Source organism: the organism of the source record quoted next, unplaced genomic scaffold (assembly GCF_019419815.1).
Source record: "Pyrus x bretschneideri cultivar Hongxiangsu unplaced genomic scaffold, Pyrus_bretschneideri_v1 Contig77, whole genome shotgun sequence".
NCBI classification, from domain to species: Eukaryota; Viridiplantae; Streptophyta; class Magnoliopsida; order Rosales; family Rosaceae; genus Pyrus; species Pyrus x bretschneideri.
The window spans coordinates 483058-503813 of NW_025999817.1; the positions used below are offsets into that span (position 1 = coordinate 483058).

General features: G+C 39.8%; 1 protein-coding gene across 1 annotated transcript; it reads right to left on the bottom strand.

Annotated features, from left to right (window-relative positions):
* Positions 1-14310: 14310 nt before the first annotated feature.
* On the bottom strand, positions 14311-20526 carry LOC103940726 (vacuolar-sorting receptor 3-like). Its single transcript, XM_009350889.3, has 12 exons — positions 20007-20526; positions 18760-19452; positions 18581-18669; positions 17600-17669; positions 17446-17529; positions 17277-17353; positions 17095-17176; positions 16745-16827; positions 16568-16634; positions 15579-15707; positions 15375-15484; positions 14311-14755 (listed from the first exon to the last, which is right to left on the bottom strand). The coding sequence occupies exons 1-12, from the start codon at positions 20308-20310 to the stop codon at positions 14657-14659; spliced, it is 1887 nt and encodes a 628-aa protein (XP_009349164.2). The 5' UTR covers positions 20311-20526; the 3' UTR covers positions 14311-14656.
* Positions 20527-20756: the final 230 nt, after the last annotated feature.

Sequence of the window (20756 nt, forward strand, 5' to 3'; positions counted from 1 at the left end):
GAGTCAGATTGAATTCATTGTGATTTCCTAATTAAGCACATATATATTTATACATTTATTTGAAGTTTGTTTTAAATTGAGGATTTATATTCAATTATGATTTATGTGATACAGCTGTCGATAAAAATTAGTAACATGACGTATTAGTCCAAATTCAAAATTTGACAATTTTTTTAAAGTGAAAAAAAAAGAGACAAATAATTTGTAAAAAAAGTGACGTGTCATTGCCAATCCTTCCTCAAATTACAGCGCATTGCAATCCCTATGGCTTTACATGTTGGAATTTATTAGGTTTATTTAGAAAATTAATTAGATATTTGATTTGATTTTGTATTATGGTATTTTTGGTATTTACACATTAGGGTTTTTTTAAGTTTATATCGCTATAAAGATAGCTTGTAATTTAATTTGGGAAACAACTCAGTCAAGATGTAGCATCTTCGGTTCATATAGCATTTTTGGCAATTCTATTTAATAAAATTTTGTATTCATTTAGTTTAGTTGTTCGTTGCGTACTGTAAATTCAACTTGGTACCAGAGCAAGTTAGATCCTTCAGGGTTGAATTTGTTCTTGGTAGCTAGTTTACTTGTCTTGTCATGTTCCTCTTCTTCGTATTGGTTTGTGTTTTTTTTATCAAACGATAGATTTTGTTGGATTAAATGTTAGATTAGCCACTAACGGGTTTGAACTCACGCCGTAATGCAAGGATTCAACACCTTTCTACTATTGTGGTAAAGGGCCACTTGTAGTTTGTTTGTTGTCTTGTCCGTTGTTTGTTTTGATACAGTTGTCCTTTGGTTTAGTTTGAGAAAAACAGGTCTGTAGGATACAAAGTCGTTAAACCCATAAATCTTTCCTATTTTCATTGTCTAATCAGAACCTCCTGCTTGAGCCACACCATGCATCTATGCCAGCCATTGAACCATCACATCTCACCTGTCGTCTTCGCCTTGGATCACTAACGTTTTTTCTAATCCATATTATTGACCTATTATTCTTAATTGCATACACTACAGGAATAAATACACGAGAAATATTGACGTGTTATTGCTAATCCGTATACTGTTCTTCAATGTATTATATGGTAATTCTATATAAATGTATTCGATGACTGTTTGAGTTAATATTTGAACATTGGGATGCAAGTGTGTGAAGGTCCAGAGATGCCAATTAGAAGGGAGACTTGCCCAAAGCCCAAGCATCAAGCCCACAGACAAATTGGAGTCTTCCTATTAATGCATAGGCCATGTGCCTATGATTTAAATATCAAGTGATGGGGACTAACTCACAATCAGCCAAAAAGCACTTTTCAGTGGCAATACAAGTAAAAAGTTAATGACTCACTACCCTCCAAGTGCTTTTGGGCAGGAGCAAAGCCACTGCAGTCAGGCTGATTTGCCTATAAAAGGAGAAAGAGGCCCCAAAGACAAAGACACTTAACCAATCAAACAAACAAACATACAAACTCTGCTCTCAAGAAAGATTTGCATCTAAAAGCTGTAATAAGCCCAGATCTTAGTCCTTTTTAGGATATCTCCCTCACAAAAGCTATCTTTTATCTTGTTTAGAAGCTCTGTTATCACCCCTAGTGGCGCAGTATCGATTTCCTTGTGTAAACTGGTTTACCATCCATCCTTTTTTAGCATAGAAACCTTTGTAAACTCAAAGAGAAGTGATTGCAAGAGGTTCAACCTTGCCAAAAAAGGTGAAATCTTGCCTGAAGCTCTTTGTTTACTTTCTGAATTTGTAGATCTATTACTTAATGCATTCTCCAGTATGTATTCAAGTCATATCCACCTGTTTTCCTACTTTAAAAGTTTTATTTGTATATGGATCTGGTCAGTTTAAGGGATATGCTTTCGTTTAAAACCAATCAAGAACCAAACAAATGACTTAAGGGGTGGACTCCCCTCATTCGAATATACAAGACTATGAACTGAAAGTCCTTGGTCACAGGCCAAGAAAAAGAACTTAATGTGGACTTAACTCATCCACGACAATCTTTTGATAACAAGAAGTCCGAGTAACTTGGGGCGCAAGTAATCGACTTAACACAATCTTGTTCTACATCTGCTATACTGAGATAGAAGTGGCACGCCTAGCACTTAGTTTTGATTGTGAGCCTCAAGGCCTACACCTAAGACCCTACAAAGGCACCTTTCAAAACTAACTATGCCCTCTTATTGCAACACATCAGCAAGCAAAAGCCCAATTACACATCCAAAGTGACAATCCCTTGGGGAGCTGTATTGAGAGCCGAAGAGCCTTCTCCAGAGAAATCTTCGCCGGAACATAGTTTTGGCACGCTCGGTGGGACACATTTAGTCTTGTATGCCAAGAAGAATAAGGAAGGAGAAAACCTTCAGGTGGAATACAGAATACAAGCCACCCTATTGTTTACCAAGATCAAGCATGACAACTCATCCAGAGGATTTTCCTTCCCTGCAAAGACCAATTATTCTGGAAAGCCCGACTTCATCCGAGAAGTCAAAAGGGAAGGTAACTAATGAGGACTTATAAGCTACCATAGTGAAAGTATTGAGGAGTATGGAGAAGATCACTCTGGAAACTAGAGGAAAAGTAAGTAGACTCTGTTTTTTAATAGGAAGTTTGCAGAGAAGATTAGATTTGGAGTACTTTACCCCAAAAGATAGCCATGCTAGGGAAGTGATGAGAGAGGCTAGTCCTGAGAAAGAACCAGTTATTCCCCTATTTCCTTTGCTTAAGGAAAAGAGGGATAAAGGAAAAAAACAAGGAAAGATTTGGAGCTAGTCAGCCAATGTTGGAGGAAATCTTAGAAGCGGAGTTGCCCGACCCCCTATTATTTTCACTAGATAGTAAGGGGCAAAGCGGGCAAGAAAGAAAGAAGTATGGGATGCCCTAGTTGATCGGGGAATCCAGTGAAAAATGCTAGCTTACCAAGGCAGACAAGCCTCTTCCTTATAGGCCCTCATCATTGGCCAATAAGGGAGGGGATGCTAGAGGAAGCCTGAACCAAGAAAAGAGACTTTCTCACGCAATGATCGTAGCCCGAAATGGGAACTTCCTCATACTCCTCCTGATAATGCAGCTCACCAATAACTCAAGGATAAATTGGTCGAGTTAAGAAGGATGATAGCCCAGAATCATCCAACCCTAAGCTCGTCCACTGTTCAGGATCACCTATCAAAAGCCATACCCCGAGCATATCGATGAGCAGAAGCCTTTTCCCCTCAATTTTAAGATACCAATGATCCCCACTTTCAGTGAGGAAGATGACAGTATATCCTCTAAAGACCACATCTTCAATTTCTCCAACCATTGCGTGGCATTTGAAGATAATCTTAACTATAAGTTGAGGTTGTTTGGGAACTCATTGGTTGGCTTAGCATCTCAGTGGTACTCTTTGTTGCCCCCCAATTCTATTGCTGACTGGGGCAAATGAAGATGTCTTTCCATGAGCAATTCTGACACACCCCGACCGAGATCAGGGCGTGCTGGCCGTCACGTGGAAGTGACGTAGCCGTGTGCACAGTGCGGAAGCTAGTAAAGTAATAATATAAAAGTACGAGTAATTAAAAACTAGCATACAAGGTCAAAGTAAGTGTGCTAGCGTAAGTGAGACGCTAAGTTCAGAGCAATAGGTCTACAGCAGTCCAAATTAAAATGATGCGACAACAGTGCACCCAAAGGTGACCCTACATTGGTGAGTGTCTGTCAGAAATGCCTGGAAGCCCTCTGGGGAAACCACCGAACCTGCTAAGCAACTAGAACCTGGAGGGGCGCAAAACAAAAGCGTGAGTGGGCAAAAACAAAGCTCTTTGAAAACCATTTAGTAAAATACATTCTAACCCCTCGCTGTAAAACCTGTATACTTCCCAGAAAATAAACATATGTACGTATACAATAAATATGCCAATCATGCTCAAGGATATGCCATACCAAAATCTCGTGGTGAAATGCAAGTGCTCAGGTATAAACCGTATCAATAACATATCACTGGCAGCCGGAGCCCCCTAAAGTGACCTGTGCGGCTGAATCTAGAGCTCAAATCTCAATCTCAATCACTAAACCTGCCCACGAGTCGGAACCACCTATAGTGGTCTGTACGACAGGCCTGGGTGTAATACATATAAACGCTCTAGTGCTACGATCACGTGAAGGTTGTGCGAATAATCGCGGGTCACCTACGAGTCGGAACCACCTATAGTGGTCTGTACGACAAGACTGTGCACCTAGCTTGGATCCAAGCTGAGCGTGTGGTGCGGGAGGTGAACAACACGTGAAGGACTGTGCCCTACTCTGGGCGGGAGCACTAACACCGGGGGTGCAGGTTATGAGCTCTCTAAGCACCTCTAATCACTATTTAATGCAAGGGTTAAATAACGCTTACCTGGCACTTACCTGTGCCTCCACAGCACCAACATATATATATGACATATGAATGAATATATAAATCAACTTATATGCCATTAATCATGCATATCAACCAATAACATAAAAGAAATGGCATGCAAATAATAAGCATTTATATTAATTTCTGGGAATTATATGTATATAGGTATATACGGAAATCAAAAGCCCACTCACTGGTATGTGGAAGGGTCGTAGCCCCCCTGCCTGGAGTGAGCACGCTCGTCCTCGGGATACGTATCACCTATATGCGAAAATACTATAAAAACGTTAATTTTAAAGCACATAACCTAACTTTCGTAATAACTTCTCATACATTGCTCAAAATGGACAATTGAATATACCAACGTGCTCTACACAACCTCAAGATCACAACCATATTTTTAGAAAAATTTTCCACCGCCGCACGCGCCGCCACGCGCCGGCCAAGGCACGGCCACACGCAGGCACGTGCGGTGCACACGGACGGCGTCAACTGACGCCGTTAGGAATATTCCGTCAAAACTGACAGATTCCGTTAACGGCGTCAGGAATATTCCGTCAGAATTGACGGAATATTCCGTCACCTTCTCCGGCGAGTCTCTGCCGACGTCGCCGGCGCCGGAAACTGGGAAACCTGCAACTCGAGTTTTCTCGTTCATTTTTCAACCGTTTTTCATGATTCTTGCACCAAATTAAAGCTTAGGACTAGTAGAACACTATCCTACAAGTTTTAAGGCCTAAAAACTTCTAAATCATACCTGTCCACAAACTCCAAAACCGGCCAACTTCAAACCAGGCGATTCCGACGTCCAATTTCGTCCAACGAAGCACTCCGAGGCTCCTTGGGACCTTACTAATTCATCTACAAGCTTCAAAATCCCAAAAACGAGCTAGGTTATTTTTGCATGAATAGTAACTAAAACGGACCTTGTGAAATCGACGTGAAAACGTCGAAGTTCCTACCTGAAACTGGTACGATCGTGCTCCCCTCGACCTCACGAGCTCAAATATGGCTTAAGTTCTCTCGATCTATAGGTGTAGAGTGTGGTTGTGTGTGTGTCCGTACGTATGGTGAATGAGAAAGGGGGAGAGAGACTCGGGACAGAGACAGAGAACGGGACAGAGGAATAGGGAGAGTGAGGGTGTGAGTGTGTGGCCCAGCTCATGCCAACACACATACAAAACAACCCAAAAACGTAACAAAATGAACTAGGGGCAAAATAGTAATTTCCACACGAAAGTTTTCGAGATTTTGGGACAGGATGTCACAAATTCTATAGGATAGAGCCTAAGATGTCCATCAATAACTTAGTGGAGGTGAAGTAGCATGAGCATGAGTCTATAGAGGACTTCATGATAAGGTTCAAAAGGACAAGAATGAAGTGCCAATTCTTTATCAATCATGCGCAACTTATATCCATTGCTCAAAAGGCATTGACGCGTCTTTGAGGAAGAAGTTTTATGATGTATAGTTCAATGAGTTGCAAAAGTTAATGATCGCTGCCACGAAGTATGAAAAGTTGTTGCTTGAAGAACAGCAAGTGAAGCACTCATCTAAGGTGCCTCATTTCTACAAAAGCAAAGCTGCAATCCAGCAAATGGAGTTTGAAAAGGTAGAGCTAGAACAAAATGATGGCCATGGAAAAGAAGGGATGGACATGTATGCAGTAAAGATGACTACCCATTTAAGCCTTTAATAGTAAAGGGGTTAGTCCAGCCAATCAAGGACAAGAAAATGGTGATGAATGATGTGGATTTATCCCTGTGAAGCCCCTAAAATACCAAAGTTATTCTTTTGATTTAACCAAGGCTGCAAAGATTTATGAAGAGTTGGTGCGGGCAAGAGTGATTGTGCCTGACAGCACTAAAACGATGCCTAAACCGGAAGAGTTGAGAGGGAAGAAGTATTGCAAGCTGCATTATACTTTTAATCACTCCATAACCAACTATGTCCATTTTAGGGATTGGATACAAGACCTTATAGTAAAGGAAAAATTATTGTTGGAGAAATTGCAGGCCAATATGATGATTAACATAAATCCCTTCTTAGAAGCCCTAATAAACATGATCAACCTGACATGGGCTGAGAAAGGGAAAAGGAAGGCCACCTAGGAAGTAAAAGCAGAAAGGAGGCAAGTAGTTGACAGGCCAACAGAAGGAGTCATCAAGTTGCCTAAGAAGCCCAAAGCAACCATAGTCAAAAGAGTGGTATTATGCAGCAGGTGTCAGTGTGAATGTGAGTTGGACATGTCAGCATCAGGAGCTATCATTAATCAAGAGTTGACCAAAAAAAGAAAAAAGGAATAACAAAAAGCCTGCAGAAATATCTTACGGACAGTTGAGAAATAGACCTCCATAAATGTTTTTTAAGGATTGGGAGGAGATTCTCAACCAAATGGCTTGTTAGAAGTATTCAGAAATTATGAAGCCTCTGAAGAAATGGAAGACAGAAAAGCCAAAACACCAAGATGGGTGGATGTGAGGCCACCCCAGCTAAGCTATGCCGGTAGAGATGTCAGAATAAGGGAAATGATAGTGAATCCAGTCACGAAGAAGAATCCTGCCCGACTCAGGCAAAAATGGTATGTGGTTGGAAAGGATGGGAAACCTGTCAAGGAAATGGGAACCTCTATGATCAAGAGAGTTCAGAGGCAGCACAAAGCCCACATGAAATCATTAAAAGTCCCCACTGCCTCAGAAACCTTTGAGAATGTGAAGTTTGAGAAAGTACCTCATGGGGGAAGAAATCAACTTTAATGGAAAAGCAAAAAGGAGGTAAAGAAAGCTAATAGCAAGATCGAAGGGGAAGGAGATCATGTGTCATAGAGCCCCCATCTTGGGAAGTACAAATCTTGAAGAAAGCTCAAGAGGATATGGTGATGATGCCAACCCCAAGATGGAGTCCAGAACCAATATGCTTTGGAATTATCTTACCTAAGAGGGTGTTGCCCGCACCATTGCTGGTTGATACTCTCTGTGAGAACTCAGCACGGACATAGAGCTTTGCCATAACTCGAGAAGAAAGGTTACCCGAGCTAATGTTACCAGAAGAAATAGAAACCTGGTTAAATGAATTCATGAGTCACGTTGGGGGCAAGAATGAGGACTTACCTAGACCTAGCAACTTCCACGTAAACATGACATACGTTCTATCTGCCATGTTTTATCCCAAGCATGATCAACCTGCCATAATGGAAGGTGATTACTTGGCAACAGAACCTATGATGGCATATGTTAGTGTTGAAGAAGCAGGAAAAGAGGAGTCGGGTAGAATAAGTTTGCCCGAACTTGTAAGGAAAAAGCCCGAGAAAGTGTACTTGGACATAATGGTCTTCAATTGCCCGAGTTTAATCCTAACTAACCATCTCAAGCCTATTTATGTAACTGGTCATCTGGAGGAAGTACCCTTCAAGAGGGTTTGTTTGATGGATGAGCTATGGTCAATGTGTTACCGTAAAAGCAAATGAAAAAGATGAGTAAAAGTGAGGAGGATCTCATCCCCACATATCTAATGGTTTCCAGCTTCTCTGGGGCCATCACTAGAACTCATGGGATATTCCCCCTACAGGTTGACTTGGATTCCCAGCAAATCATGCTAGCCTTCTTCGTGGTGAACAGTATTTCTACTTATGAAGCTTTGCTTAGCCGAGATTAGATTCATCAGAGTCTATCTGTGCCTTCCACCCTACGCCAACATGTAGCAGTTTACCATGAGAAATGAGCCATGGGACCAAGATTTTGGGATATGGTGAAGGCCGAGTCATGAACATTTCTCCCCACAGCTAATGTTGCAGAAGCCAGCTTTTACAATCCTAGTATTGGGATTCTCCAATTCTTATGAGTTGATAAGAATGCCAGGCTGACTAAGGTGACGACCTAAAAGCTTCTAGAACATTATTCATCACCAAGGAAGAATGGGATATACCCCATATTGTCCCAACTCCTCAACACCAATAATGACAAAACGAAGAATAAAGGACCAAGTAATTGCAGTCGGGTCCTTAATCAAAAGACTGTTGGTGTATGAAACAGAGAAGAAGCAGGAAAATGAGAACTGTTGCCCGAGCATACAACAAAAAGGTAAAAGTTAAAAACCTTCAAGAAATAAGAGTTAGTATGGAAAGCAATTCTGCCTTTAGGAGCTTAAGTTGGAGGCTTTGGGAAAATGAGTCCTACTAGAGGAAAACCTTTTATCATTCACCAAGCATTGGATAAGGGAGAACATTACTTGACAGATTTGGAAGAAAACTTGCAAACACATCCAGTTAATGCCAAGTTTTTAAAGAGATATCATCCAATTCTCGGGGATGTTAGAAATTGTTGTATTAAAGAGAGTTAGTGATTTTAAAAAGAAATGAAGTAAGATGGTGCAATAAGAGCTTCAATATAATTCAAGAAGTACATGCAAAGAATAATTTTATTTCATAAAATGAAAGTTACAATAGTATAACAGATTTACATATTCACCCAGAGTGATTATTCTGGAGTGGTAAGTCTGCATAGTTGAGAAAATCCTGCTAGGCTCGGCCAAAACAGTGCTGCTATTGATAAGTTGAGACTCGGCATTTTCCAGTTCCATATTTGCCTTCTTCACTTCTTCAATTTGTTGCTGAAGTTTGCCAAGGATAGTCACTTGCTCAGCCCTTAACATAGTTAGTTGCTCTTCTAACCTTTGGATCTCAGAAGACACTACTTTGATCGTCTCCTCTGTGGTTGAGCTTTCATCTACCAACTGTTGAATATGAGTTGAAGTAGTGGATTGTTTCTCTTTAAAATACCTCACTTGATTAGCTTGCCTCTTAACCCTTAAATATTGATCCTTCAGAGCTCTCAAGTTCTCAAAATATGAGATGAATGACCCATACTGAACTCTTGATAGTTAATCAGCCTTGAACAAGTCAGTTACGGCCTTCTCTATATCATGGAGGGCTTTGAGACTGAAGAATGCTGAGAATTTTCTCCCTAACCACTCTTGGAAGACTCAGCGTTGATCTTGAAGACCTGAAGATTTAGAAGGATTCTTTGAGGATCTTTGCTTTGTCTCAAGTTGCCCGAACTCTTTAAAAAGCTTGGGCAAAGATGTTGTTGTGAAAGAGGGTGCAACAAGAGAGGAGGTTTCATCAAAGGGAGGAGATCGAGAAATATGAGGATTGGGGGTCTTAATCTTCTTCTTAGGCCTAGGGATAAGAGTCCCTGTGACCCCAGAAGCTAAGGGAGGTCGCGAAAGCTCGGTCTTACGCAATAGATGAAGAGGAGATTTGCCTGAGTCTTCCCTAGAACCCTGTGGGAAACCAAGAAAATAAAGTAAGAAGAAAGATTACAAATCAAGACATAGAACAAAGAGTAAAACAAGAAAACTGGTATACCTGAGTCAAGGCTAAAGCCTTGAAAGAAGGAGGAAGATGAGTGGTAACACTTGTGTGTTAAGAGGGATTAACTTTGCTAACTGGAAGAGGAGAATTGGTGCACGAACCTTCACTAGAGGCTTATTAAATCGAAAAAGATAAGCGTCAACAAACTAACTGATGCAAAAAAAGGAAAACAAAAGGAAAAAAGCCTTCATACCTTAGCAGAACCCTGAGAATGAGCAGGCAAACTAGCCCAATCTGCAGCTTGAGAGACCTATGGGTTAGTGACCTCTGAAACCACAGAGATCTTAAGGATTACAGGCTCCCGAAATTCAGATGTTTCCTATTGATGAAAGGTTGGTGTAGGGGAAGACAAAAAGAGTAAAAAAAAAAAATAAATAAGTATAAAAGGAGGGAATGAGGCTTCAAGCATAAAAGTGCTAAAATAACAAAATACCCATTAAGTTAGTATCTTCGTCTACAAAATGTAGTATTTCCTTTGTCACTGGATTAAATTAGGAGGTTGGAGTCATCGCCAACACAGGTTCCCCAACCTTAACCTACAAAAATAAAAGACAAGTGTTAAAGCTTTAAGATTGGTAGAGATACAAGTCAAAAGAATGAAAAAATAAATGTACCTTTGGAGACTTAGCCCATAGAGGGGAAGTTTGTACCATTCAAGCTGAAGGTGAAAAGGCCTTGGGCAAAGAAATCCTTTCTGCCTTTATGGCCTGTTTCAGAAATCGGGTAGAAAGTCAAGAAGAAAGTAGAAAATGAGAAAAGGGAAGAACTCAAAGGAATGAAACTTAAGATGCAAGTTAGACCTTCAGTTCTTCCAGGGTGGAATCTTGCAGATTTTTGGCCTGTTGATACATCTCAGCCCCGAGTGGGTCATCCCTTGAAGCAATAATAGGCTTCTTGGTTGCTAGGGGCCCTAGAGTTGAAGAAAATAGGGGTTGTTAGCTCTCATTACAAAATTGCGAATAAGAATTAAAGGAATTAAACAAGGTTTACTCACTGGAGGCTTTCTGTTTCTTCCTACCCACGCCCGCCTCGACTACTGAAGTAAAAGACTTAGAGACTTTAGAGGTATGTGCCCTCGTTCTTTTCTTTGTTGGAACTGGCCGCTCTTCGGGCTCAAACTCTAAAGTCTCTACTACAGTTGCCCTAGTCCTCCAAGTTACCTAAGGCTCCATTACAATCTCTACCTCACCCTCTGAGTCTACAAGCGACTCGGAGACATCTCTGCCCTCTTCAACACCTTGCCTTTCTACCTCAGCTACGGCTTCTTGGAGGATGAAGGCATCTGCGACATCTTCATCTTGCTTGAGGACCATCTCTATGGGGTTGCCTTGAGCAAGTACGAAGAAATCAGGAAAAGGATTAGAGTAGGCAAATTCATAAGAATTTCAAGTTAAAAAGTAAGAAATACCTATTAAAAGTAGTTGGTTTTCTGATGAATCATTTCCTTCCAGTTCTGAAGCTCATTTGAGCTAGGATAAGACTTGATAAAGAGATGCTTGAAGAGGCGATCATGGGCTTCGCGCATATCTCATCTATACTTTTTGGTCCACTTTGTCTCCCACCAAGAAGCAAAACTTGAAGTACATTCGAAATTAAGAACCATAGGCTTTCGGGCGACCTTGCTCATGACCTCAAGACTATGTCAGGCGGCTTGAAAAGTAACTTCATGTGGAAAGTGAAGACGGTAAGAGGTGCACATTGAACGAAATCAAAGAAGGGCACCAAGATAGCTTGTCTAAAGCCTAACTACCTGCTACAGAAGTTTGGGTGATAGACTTCTAGCCTTCACTCGTAGTGGTCACTCCTTACACCCCAAGCCAGATCCCTCGACTGGATGCAGCTGATAAATCTTTCTCTACAAAGGGGATTAACATCTTCTCCAAAAACATCTTGGAAAGCTTGGTCATTGAACCATGGGTATCTCGTAAGTACTAAAGTGCCACACTCTAGATCTACACGAGTCCTGCAGACTCTGAAGAAGTACAAATAGCAAAACGTGGAGTGATTGGTGAGAGATGCTTCAACGAAGATTCGGGTAAGGGCCATTCCTTCTGGGAATTCTAAGTTGGGAGCCCGAAGCTCGGGGAGATACCATTGAAGCCAAAGCTGGATCATCCAAGTTAGGCCATTAAGGTGGGTTTCGAATGGTTCACCCTTTGTGATCTTATACAAAAGATGATAAAGATGAGCAAGGAAGAAAGGGCCCGTGGCCACATCGTCAAAGTTGTGAAGAGCTTCCACCAGAGTAATCCATTCGACTTTCACTCCCTTGGACTTATTGGGGAAGACATGTTTATTGAGCTAACAGAGAAGGAAATACATGTGTTCCTGATCTCTGTTGGCTTTGGAGGAAGAAGGGCCAAATTCCTTCTTGGTAAACGGGATAAAATCCGCGAAGGAAGTCTCATTGTGGGCATTCCATGTAGCTGAAGGATTTGACGAAGATGCCCCCATCTTTGCCATCGATACCAACTACTGATTTGTATATAAAGGGCCTCAATCAAACAGCAGGAGCCCCCTTCTTTGCAATCAAACAGCAGGAGCCTAGATCGAAAATGTACAATAAGGCATCAAAAGGGCCTCAGCCAAGCATATACTAGAACATTCTTGAAATGAAAAGATCCATAATCCACATTGGACTTCTGAAATTGGCCGAAGTGTAAGAAATCAGTCCTTGCAAGAGTGATGAAACAAGACAGTACCCACCAACTTGCATGTAGAGAGAAAATTATACTAGTCAATGTGAAGCCTACCAAACCAGAAATAGGCTAAGATCCACAGCCACTTATATGCTCTATTTTCCTTTTTGGATAGTTAAGCAACCTTCTAATCTCTACAGAAGCCAACTTAAAAATTCAAATATATCAACCTGCACTGTATCAATGAACAAATTGTGGGTGGCTCTGCAGCTTATTCATTTGCAGAAACAACCATTATGTTTTAACGTTTTAACATCCTCTGAAACAACCATTACGCTTTAACGTCCTCTAAAACAACCATTACGTTTTAACGTTTTAACGTCCTCTGCAGCTTATTCATTTGTTGCTTTCGACATTACAAAAACAACCATTACGTTTTAACGTCCTCTGATTTCCACTAAAATAGCAATTGTCATGTCATTTGCAGTTGCAGTTGTTATTTAAGAACCCATCGTTCATGTTAATTAATAAAAAAATCCACTCTAACCAACTGCCAATATCCAATACATGGCACATAATATGACAGATAATAAGAAAATCAACCAAACAATGACCATCCAAAACACCATTGAAGAAAAACACAAAGCAAGAACTCACCAGTAAAGCAGGATGTGATTCAAAATCTTCCAATTTCCAAACTTTCCTAGTAAGTGGCTTCGGAATCTAAAACCAATTCCCAAACAATTAAAATAAAGAACAAATCTTGAACATAATTCAAAACAAAATTTAAAAAGAACAAGTATATATGTGGTACCTCAAAATTGGGAGCTCGAAACCCCAGAGAGACCCCTTTGGATTCGGTTTGAGCGGCTCAAGCGACAAACTTCACTGCGGGTAGAAAAGTAATCAATTTTTCTCCTTTCCTCCACAAACCCTAATTTTTTCACCCTGCCATCCCTAAATTTTTTAGACATGAGAAGCTTACCATATGAAGGATGTCGAGCTAGAGAACGCGACCTAGAGAACCAGAGAGATCGCTGGGAGGAAGGAAGTTTCAAGTTGGCGGCTGTTGGGAGTGAATGAGTGAGACCGGAGGGAGCGAAGTGAGATGACAAAGCAAGGAAGAGAAGTGGGAGTCGAGACGCGAGGGGTGAGGGTAGGATCGTCATTTGAAAACTTTCATTAAACGTTACTGTTCACCCCTATTGCTGTGATAAAAAAACTGATTTTTGAAAGCAGCAAATAGCTGCTTCCACTTTCCAACTATTTCTCACAGCAATTTTGGAAATAAGTGCTTTGTTGCTGAGTTACCAAACACAAAATTGAGCTCAACTTTATTTCATCCCAGCTTTTGAAAAATTTAAGCAGTACTAAACCAGGGCTTAGTATCATTGAGATATATTTGATATAGGACTGAAGTGCAAAAAATGGGTTGGTTTGAATACACTTATTTTAGCCTTTTTGCATTTGATGGAGCAGATGAAAATAGAGGGAAACAAAAATCTCATTTGTACCTTTAGATTCACAAATGAACTCTATCTCAGTTTTATTTTTATGTCCCCCTTTTATTTCTCATATGTACAAACTAACAACTCTTTTTTTCAAAATTTGTAGGAACTAGATGAAACCTTAAACCTCACCATAATGAAGATGAAGATCAGCCGAAAACAATGAAGTAGGAAAATCTAGATTCAGTAACATGTTCATAGTCTATCTTAATATTTTGAATAATGAGAAGTTTAATGCTGTTAATCTTTTGATCACGGTAATATGTTGCTAATTTACCTTCTCAAACAACAGACATGTAAATATTGATATATATAACTTATTTTATGTTAAGTAGTATTGTCTTAAACGGTGTTCTTAAAACCCGCAGCAAAGCGCGGGTATTCATGCTTGTTATAACTATAACATGAATAAGGTATAAGTTATAACATGAAGTCAGTCTCAATTTTCAGGCAATAGCAAGTTACAGAATAACAACAGATTAACTAAATGGAAAGGATTCAAGATTTGAGTATGGGAAGAGACTTTTTCTGACACTAGACCTACACTCCTTGCAATCTACCTTACTCCAAGGGATTGGCATGCTACAGTCCTACGAAACAAGACGTTCTAATCTGCATTCATTTACAGTCCGATACAACGTAGAGGAATATGAAAGATTATGCTCAAACAAACATTCGAGACTACAAAAGAAAGATGTATAACAATCCATCTCCATGCTGCGCCATATAAAATCCTCAACGTGCAATAATGGGGTTCCATCTTCATGCCCTCTCCTCGTTCACATGATTTGGAACTTCGGCTTGGCTGTCCAAAGGCATATATTGTGCCATTATAGCTCTTATCTCCGAATCCATGTATGACTGCAAAAATATAATTGAAAGTATCAGCAACCTGAATTAACTCCCACAATAAAATCATCGTCTAACTATACCAGTCCTCACAGGTTAAAAAGTTGATTAAAAGACTTGTGAATGCAAATCAAAGTAGATTTCGTAGTCCGAGACACAGCCAGTCTTTAACCATGAAGGTTTCAACACACCAAAATCAATAGTGTGAAAAGTAGTTAGTACCCTCATACTATCGTAAATCTCATGTACATTGAAGTCAACCACACAAGACACATAATTAAAGACAGTAGGAAGATTGTTGTCAATTTTGACCCTAAAATCTACCCACATACAAAAACCCATGCATGCGCAAGCAAATTTGTTCCATTATATGACCGGTAACTTATGGGGTTTCACTAAACACAGACAATTCTAATGCACGGCAGTCCATTTCCCTGCCAATAGGTTGGGGTCAACACCCCATCAACATGCAACCCTGCCACTAAGAATAAATGGTTCCACTGTACAATATTATCAACCTCAGGACAATTACTAAAGATGATCCAATAATACCACAATTAATAGGAGACTCCATACTTAACAATGATATACATGAAGTTTGCAACGAAGAAACAAAGCACAGAAAGCTCACTCGTAATCTGTATTTGTACACAAGGTATGCCCCACCAGCAGCCATCGCCAAGCCTAATAAAATAATCCACACAGCAACCCAGGCAGACTTTCCCCCACCAGAAGCCTTACCTGCAGATTACCAAGGGGAGTACATCAGAATAAGCACTTACAGTATATATATTCAGAACTCGTAAACGTTAAAAGCTCGAGTTGCTGGACTCACTTATGCAGGTATCATGGTCCCTGATATACAGAAGATTTCCACTGCACGAGCAATCATAACTCCCCCAGGTATCTTTACAGCTACATTCAGGGCACTGACAGGCTTTCCTCTCTTTGCATTCATCAATATCTAAGTTTACAAAAAAAAATTTAACAACAATTAGATCCAAGATATTTCATTGCAAAGATTCTGGATGATGATCTACTTTTATTAATGACATGTTAAGAAGTTCAGCATGCCACAAAACCTCTACACTGATCTCTAGTTGACCGCATAAATGTAGAACAAAATTAAATGACCATTCAAATGTATATTTGCTTGACATGGCTCACCCACTTGCTTACCACAATGATATGGATAAAGCTAAATTTCACTAAATTATCGATAACATGTAGTTTTATAAGTTTTACGGCAGGTTCAAGTATAACTTAACCAATAGGGCAAACCAACTGAATGAGAAGCTCCAAAACCTAGCTTGTAGAGACTTTTACTGTTTGCCCATCCTCAATCATTCGAAACTTAAAACACCAAAGCATCTGAAGGAGAATAATAAATATACAGTGCTAGGGGCATAATTGCTGTGACCTAAAATTCGCGGGTTCTACATATTACTGCAGTTTGGTAGCGAGTCCCATTACTTCCTATTTGTGCAAGGCCATAGTCTCCGGTTAAAATATGAAGTCATAGAAGAATGCTCCAGTAGATTTTTTATGCATAAGCATATACAAGCAAACCATTCAGTTCAATATAGCATAGCAAGGTTAACAACTTCTGTAGAATGTCTTGATGCACTACTGGGACATTAATCCATTTGTAAGTTTATGCTGATTCACAATGAAACTTAAAAAAAGATAAAACAAATAAAAAGGAAGCGCATACTTAATTTCAAGTGGTCTGAATTACGTATTTTTAGATGTATACAACATAGTAGATTTATTCTGAGCTGAAAACCAACAACAAGGATATGCCAAGGCGATAATTTTTCTTACCTTCACAACTTTTAACACCATCGCCTTTAAACCCAGGAGGACACTGACATTGGACCTCGCCATTATCCTGTCCAGAAAATAACCTTACTTAAAATTCAATTATTTGATACGCGAATAAAAACCAATGGCAGTCAGAGTTTTCTCATACAGAAAATGGGAATGCACAAAACCACTTACTGTGCAAGCAGTGAATGCATGCCCATCTCGAGCTTCATGCCAACAACCTCCATTGTTTACCTTGCACCTCCCAGGCCCACTCGCTGGAAATGAAAGGTAATATTCCTCAACCAAAAGTCATAATGCAGAACAAGGAAAAATATGTTTGGAAAAAAATGAAGGATCTGAGCTATCCTTTTTTTTTTTAGGCGAACCTGAGCTATTCTTTTATAATAATGAAGAATAAAAGAAAATATGTGCAGATTAATTCCCTCAAATTTGGCTTCCCTAGTTAAATTTTATGGAATTCCCTCAAATTTGGCTTCCCTAGTTAAATTTTATGGCTGTTTTAGGGTATCTTTTATTGTTACCTTCACAGGTAGTGTAACCATCTCCTTTAAATTGCACACCATCAACCAGAGGGCACTCACATACCCTTCCACGAAATGTATCCTGAGGAAAGAAACCATAGTCACCAAAAGCAAGAGTTAGAATACCCATTTATTTCAATTTTCAAAAGATAAATGATAAGCCAGTAGGTTACAATTTATACCTTGCAGGCTGTGAGGTTAGCTGCTTTATTCTGCCAGCAACCACCATTATTATCCAAGCACTCATTCGTCTCCACATCTACCATGAATAAATAGTAAACCAGAACTTAATTTTGAAATAAAAACAATCAGAAAGAGATAAGAAACACCACAATAACAAAAGGGGCATACCAGTACTCAAACAAACAGCTGGCTCAGTAGTTTCCTCAAACCCAGAACAGATGGCCTTCAGAACTGCACCTTTCTCCAACTTGCCTGCAAGCAAATAGTTTAGAGATGGAAGCTTCTCAATTGTTATCAGAGAAACACAAAAACAAGGACAAACCTCGGTATTGGCGATTATTGACAACAAGGGTAGGCAATATGGTTACATCACCTCTTGATCCTTTTCCAACCTACAATGAGTGTTCTTGTCAAGCAAGTACAAATAACTAAACTAATATCACCAATTCAAAGAATCACATTGCAGAGCCAACAACAACCAAGCTTTATTCCACTAGACGGGGTCGGTGTATGAATCCTAGAATGCCACTGCCTTCGGTTTTGCGCCAAGTCTTCCGTTAGATCCAAGTACTCCATATCTTTTCTTATAGTCTCTTTCAGAGACTTCCTAAGTCTTCCTCTACTCCTTTTGGCCTAAGCCTACGTCTCATAGTGCCATCTTCTAACCGGAGCATCTGTACTTTCACGTGTCTAAACCATCTTAACCGATTTTCTTTCATCTTATCTTCAATTGTAGTCACTCCTACTTTACCTTGGATATCCTTATTTTTAATCCTATCCTTTCTCGTGTGCCCACACGTCCAACGAAACATTCTCATCTTTGCTACACTCATTTTTTGCACGAGTTGCTTTTTGACCGCCCAACATTTCGAGCCATAAAGCATCGCTGGCCTTATTGTCGTCCTATAAAATTTTCCCTAGAGCTTTAGTGGCATACGACGATGGCACAACACACCTGATGCACTCTTCCACTTCATCCATCCAGCTTGCATTCTATGGTTGAGATCTCCATCTAATTTTCCGTATTTTGCAAGATAGATCTAGATAATGAAATCGTTTACTCTTTGGTACTTCCTGATCTCCAATCATCACCACTATCTCATTTGGGTCCCATTCCCACTTAACTTGCACTCCTTGCTCCATCTACATATCCTTTATTACTTGGGTATATGCTACTCCTACTCTTTTCTTTTCAATAATCCTCCAAAAAAAAATTCTCTTAGACCCTATCATACGCTTTTCCAAATCTATAAGGACCATGTGCAAATCTTAAAATAGAAAATAAAAGGGAAAGAACAAATACCTGAGCATCTTGCTCTTCTTTCAGAACAGTATTTTCAGAGTCTGCATTAGGGTCTCCCATACACTTCTCAATCTTCTTAATATCAAGCCCTGACAACACGTCACATGAATATTAGAAGCTCATTCTACATTAATCATTAATCTTCTAAGAAACATCAGATGCAATATATAATGACTTACCAAGAGATTTAATGACACCGTCAGCACATTCCTTGTTGTACTTTTTCTCCTTCATGGGACATCTAATTTGAAAATCAGTTACATAGTCCCACCATACCCAAGGCTTTTTGGTCTCATTTACAACTCTAAAAACACATAGCTGCCTTAAATTTTCAAGAACCACATCTTTACCATCGTAACCACTGCTGAAGTCCTGTTCTGGATCAGGAGCACAATATCTTCCATGATTGATGCACTGAGACTTGCACTGTTTGCTTAAGGTAAATGCCTGAGGACAGTACCAAGTTATATAATGAGGTGTGAACTGAGTGTAACCGCCTTTTTCAAGTATCTGGGCTGCACCCCTAAAATCCTTCATAAATTCCATCAACATGTCACATTTAACCCCACATTCATCGTTGCTGTTGGTCCACAGTTGATATTCCACACGATCATCTGGATGTGGAACAGCTTCTCTCCAGTCGAGATTCACATTGACCATATCACCAGCATTGATTGCTTTCTTTAAAATTTGGCCAAAACTTTTTTCAATGAGCGCAGATGGTATTGTTATGTTCTCAATGTATTTGGCAGTAGAACCATCCTCTTCAGGTGAGTCCATGGTTATTAATGCCTCCTCAATATCATCAGCAACAAGAACTGCAGAAGCCCCAGCTTTCTGGGCATTCCAAACCTTCAAGGCAAAGAAACAATCTGGAAAGCACGAGCAACAGTTTTAACACAAGAAATGCTGACTTAAAAAGGGGGGCTATGTATATGTACATTAAAGAATCACTAACGTAGGATTATAATTTAATATAGGTAACTTTTACAGATACAAACAATAACATAAAGAATTTCTGCTAACAAAAACCAAATTAATCATACTTATGAAATGACCGTCTGCAAGATTAACCAAAAGAAGAGCTAATTGATTCAGCCTTGCCAAAAATGGCATCTCCAAATCCAACAAAAACTTGAAGCTTATATTTTTCAATAGCACACAAACTACTCAAAGTTACCCCAAAACGAACCAAAACGCACCATTCAAACCGGAAACACTCACAATAACATTCAAATTACCAAAACTATAATAAGGGTAACTCCTAAATTTAACAAAAACAAGCAAATTGAACCCCAAAACTCATAATACTCATCAAATTGCTCCAAAATACAAAAAGGGCACCTCCTAAATTAACCAAGGCAATCAAATTGAACCTCAAAACTCACAAAAGAAACCAAACTATCGAAAATTACGAAATGGGTACCTCCACGATCGACCAAAACGAAAGTTGGGAGAGCTCCGGGTCTCGATTCAAACTTAATCCCAAATTCAGAGAACTCCTTGCATCCCTTCTGATTCTGCTTCGGGTAGAGTACGGCGCCGGCCATGCTGCCTCCGTACTGAGGAATCCCGAAGTTGCCAATGGCACTGTCGTACGTGCCTTTGATTTTATCCGGGGATGTGACCCTCAAGCTGTTCTTCTCCACCACGAATCTCCCATTCGCCATAGACAGCAGCAGAAACCCTAGAAAGAATCTCAGCGCTGCTGATCTCTGAAGCTCCATCATTCCAGAGAATAGCAGGAAAAAAAATGGGGTTTTGGGAATCGAATTTACTGAAAACACACAGATATAAAGCTCGTTTCTTTGTCCTTTTTTTTTTTTTTTTCAATCTATCATAATTTGTTGGGTTTTAGAAAAAAATAGAAACCGGGTTTCGGTGAATTTGTGGATTTCTGAAATATGTATGAGAAGTTGAAAAATGGAAACGCAAATAAGATCTCCACTGTCTTTTATTGCTCTGCATCGTTGTCTTTTACTCAAACTAATATACTTTTTCTTTATTTAATAGTTAATGGAAATTAATCTAAATCTGATTAGTTACAGGTGGAGCTTATGACGTTGTTTGAGATCGCTAAATTGCCCCTGAAACGTATTAATCACGCCAAAGGATTGAATGGTACTTTGGTCAGTTCCAGTGAAATCCACATGGTCTGGAGTCCGTCACCTAACAT

Bases quoted from the DNA above. Each gene is read 5' to 3' on its own strand.
- LOC103940726 (XM_009350889.3), bottom strand. From the start codon at position 20,310: ATGATGGAGCTTCAGAGATCAGCAGCGCTGAGATTCTTTCTAGGGTTT. The intron at 19,453-20,006 runs GTACCCATTTCG...CGTGCTTTCCAG, and splicing joins CGTTTTGGTCGATCGTGGAG to ATTGTTTCTTTGCCTTGAAG. The intron at 17,530-17,599 runs GTTTGTCCTTGT...ATTTGCTTGCAG, and splicing joins CAATAATCGCCAATACCGAG to GCAAGTTGGAGAAAGGTGCA.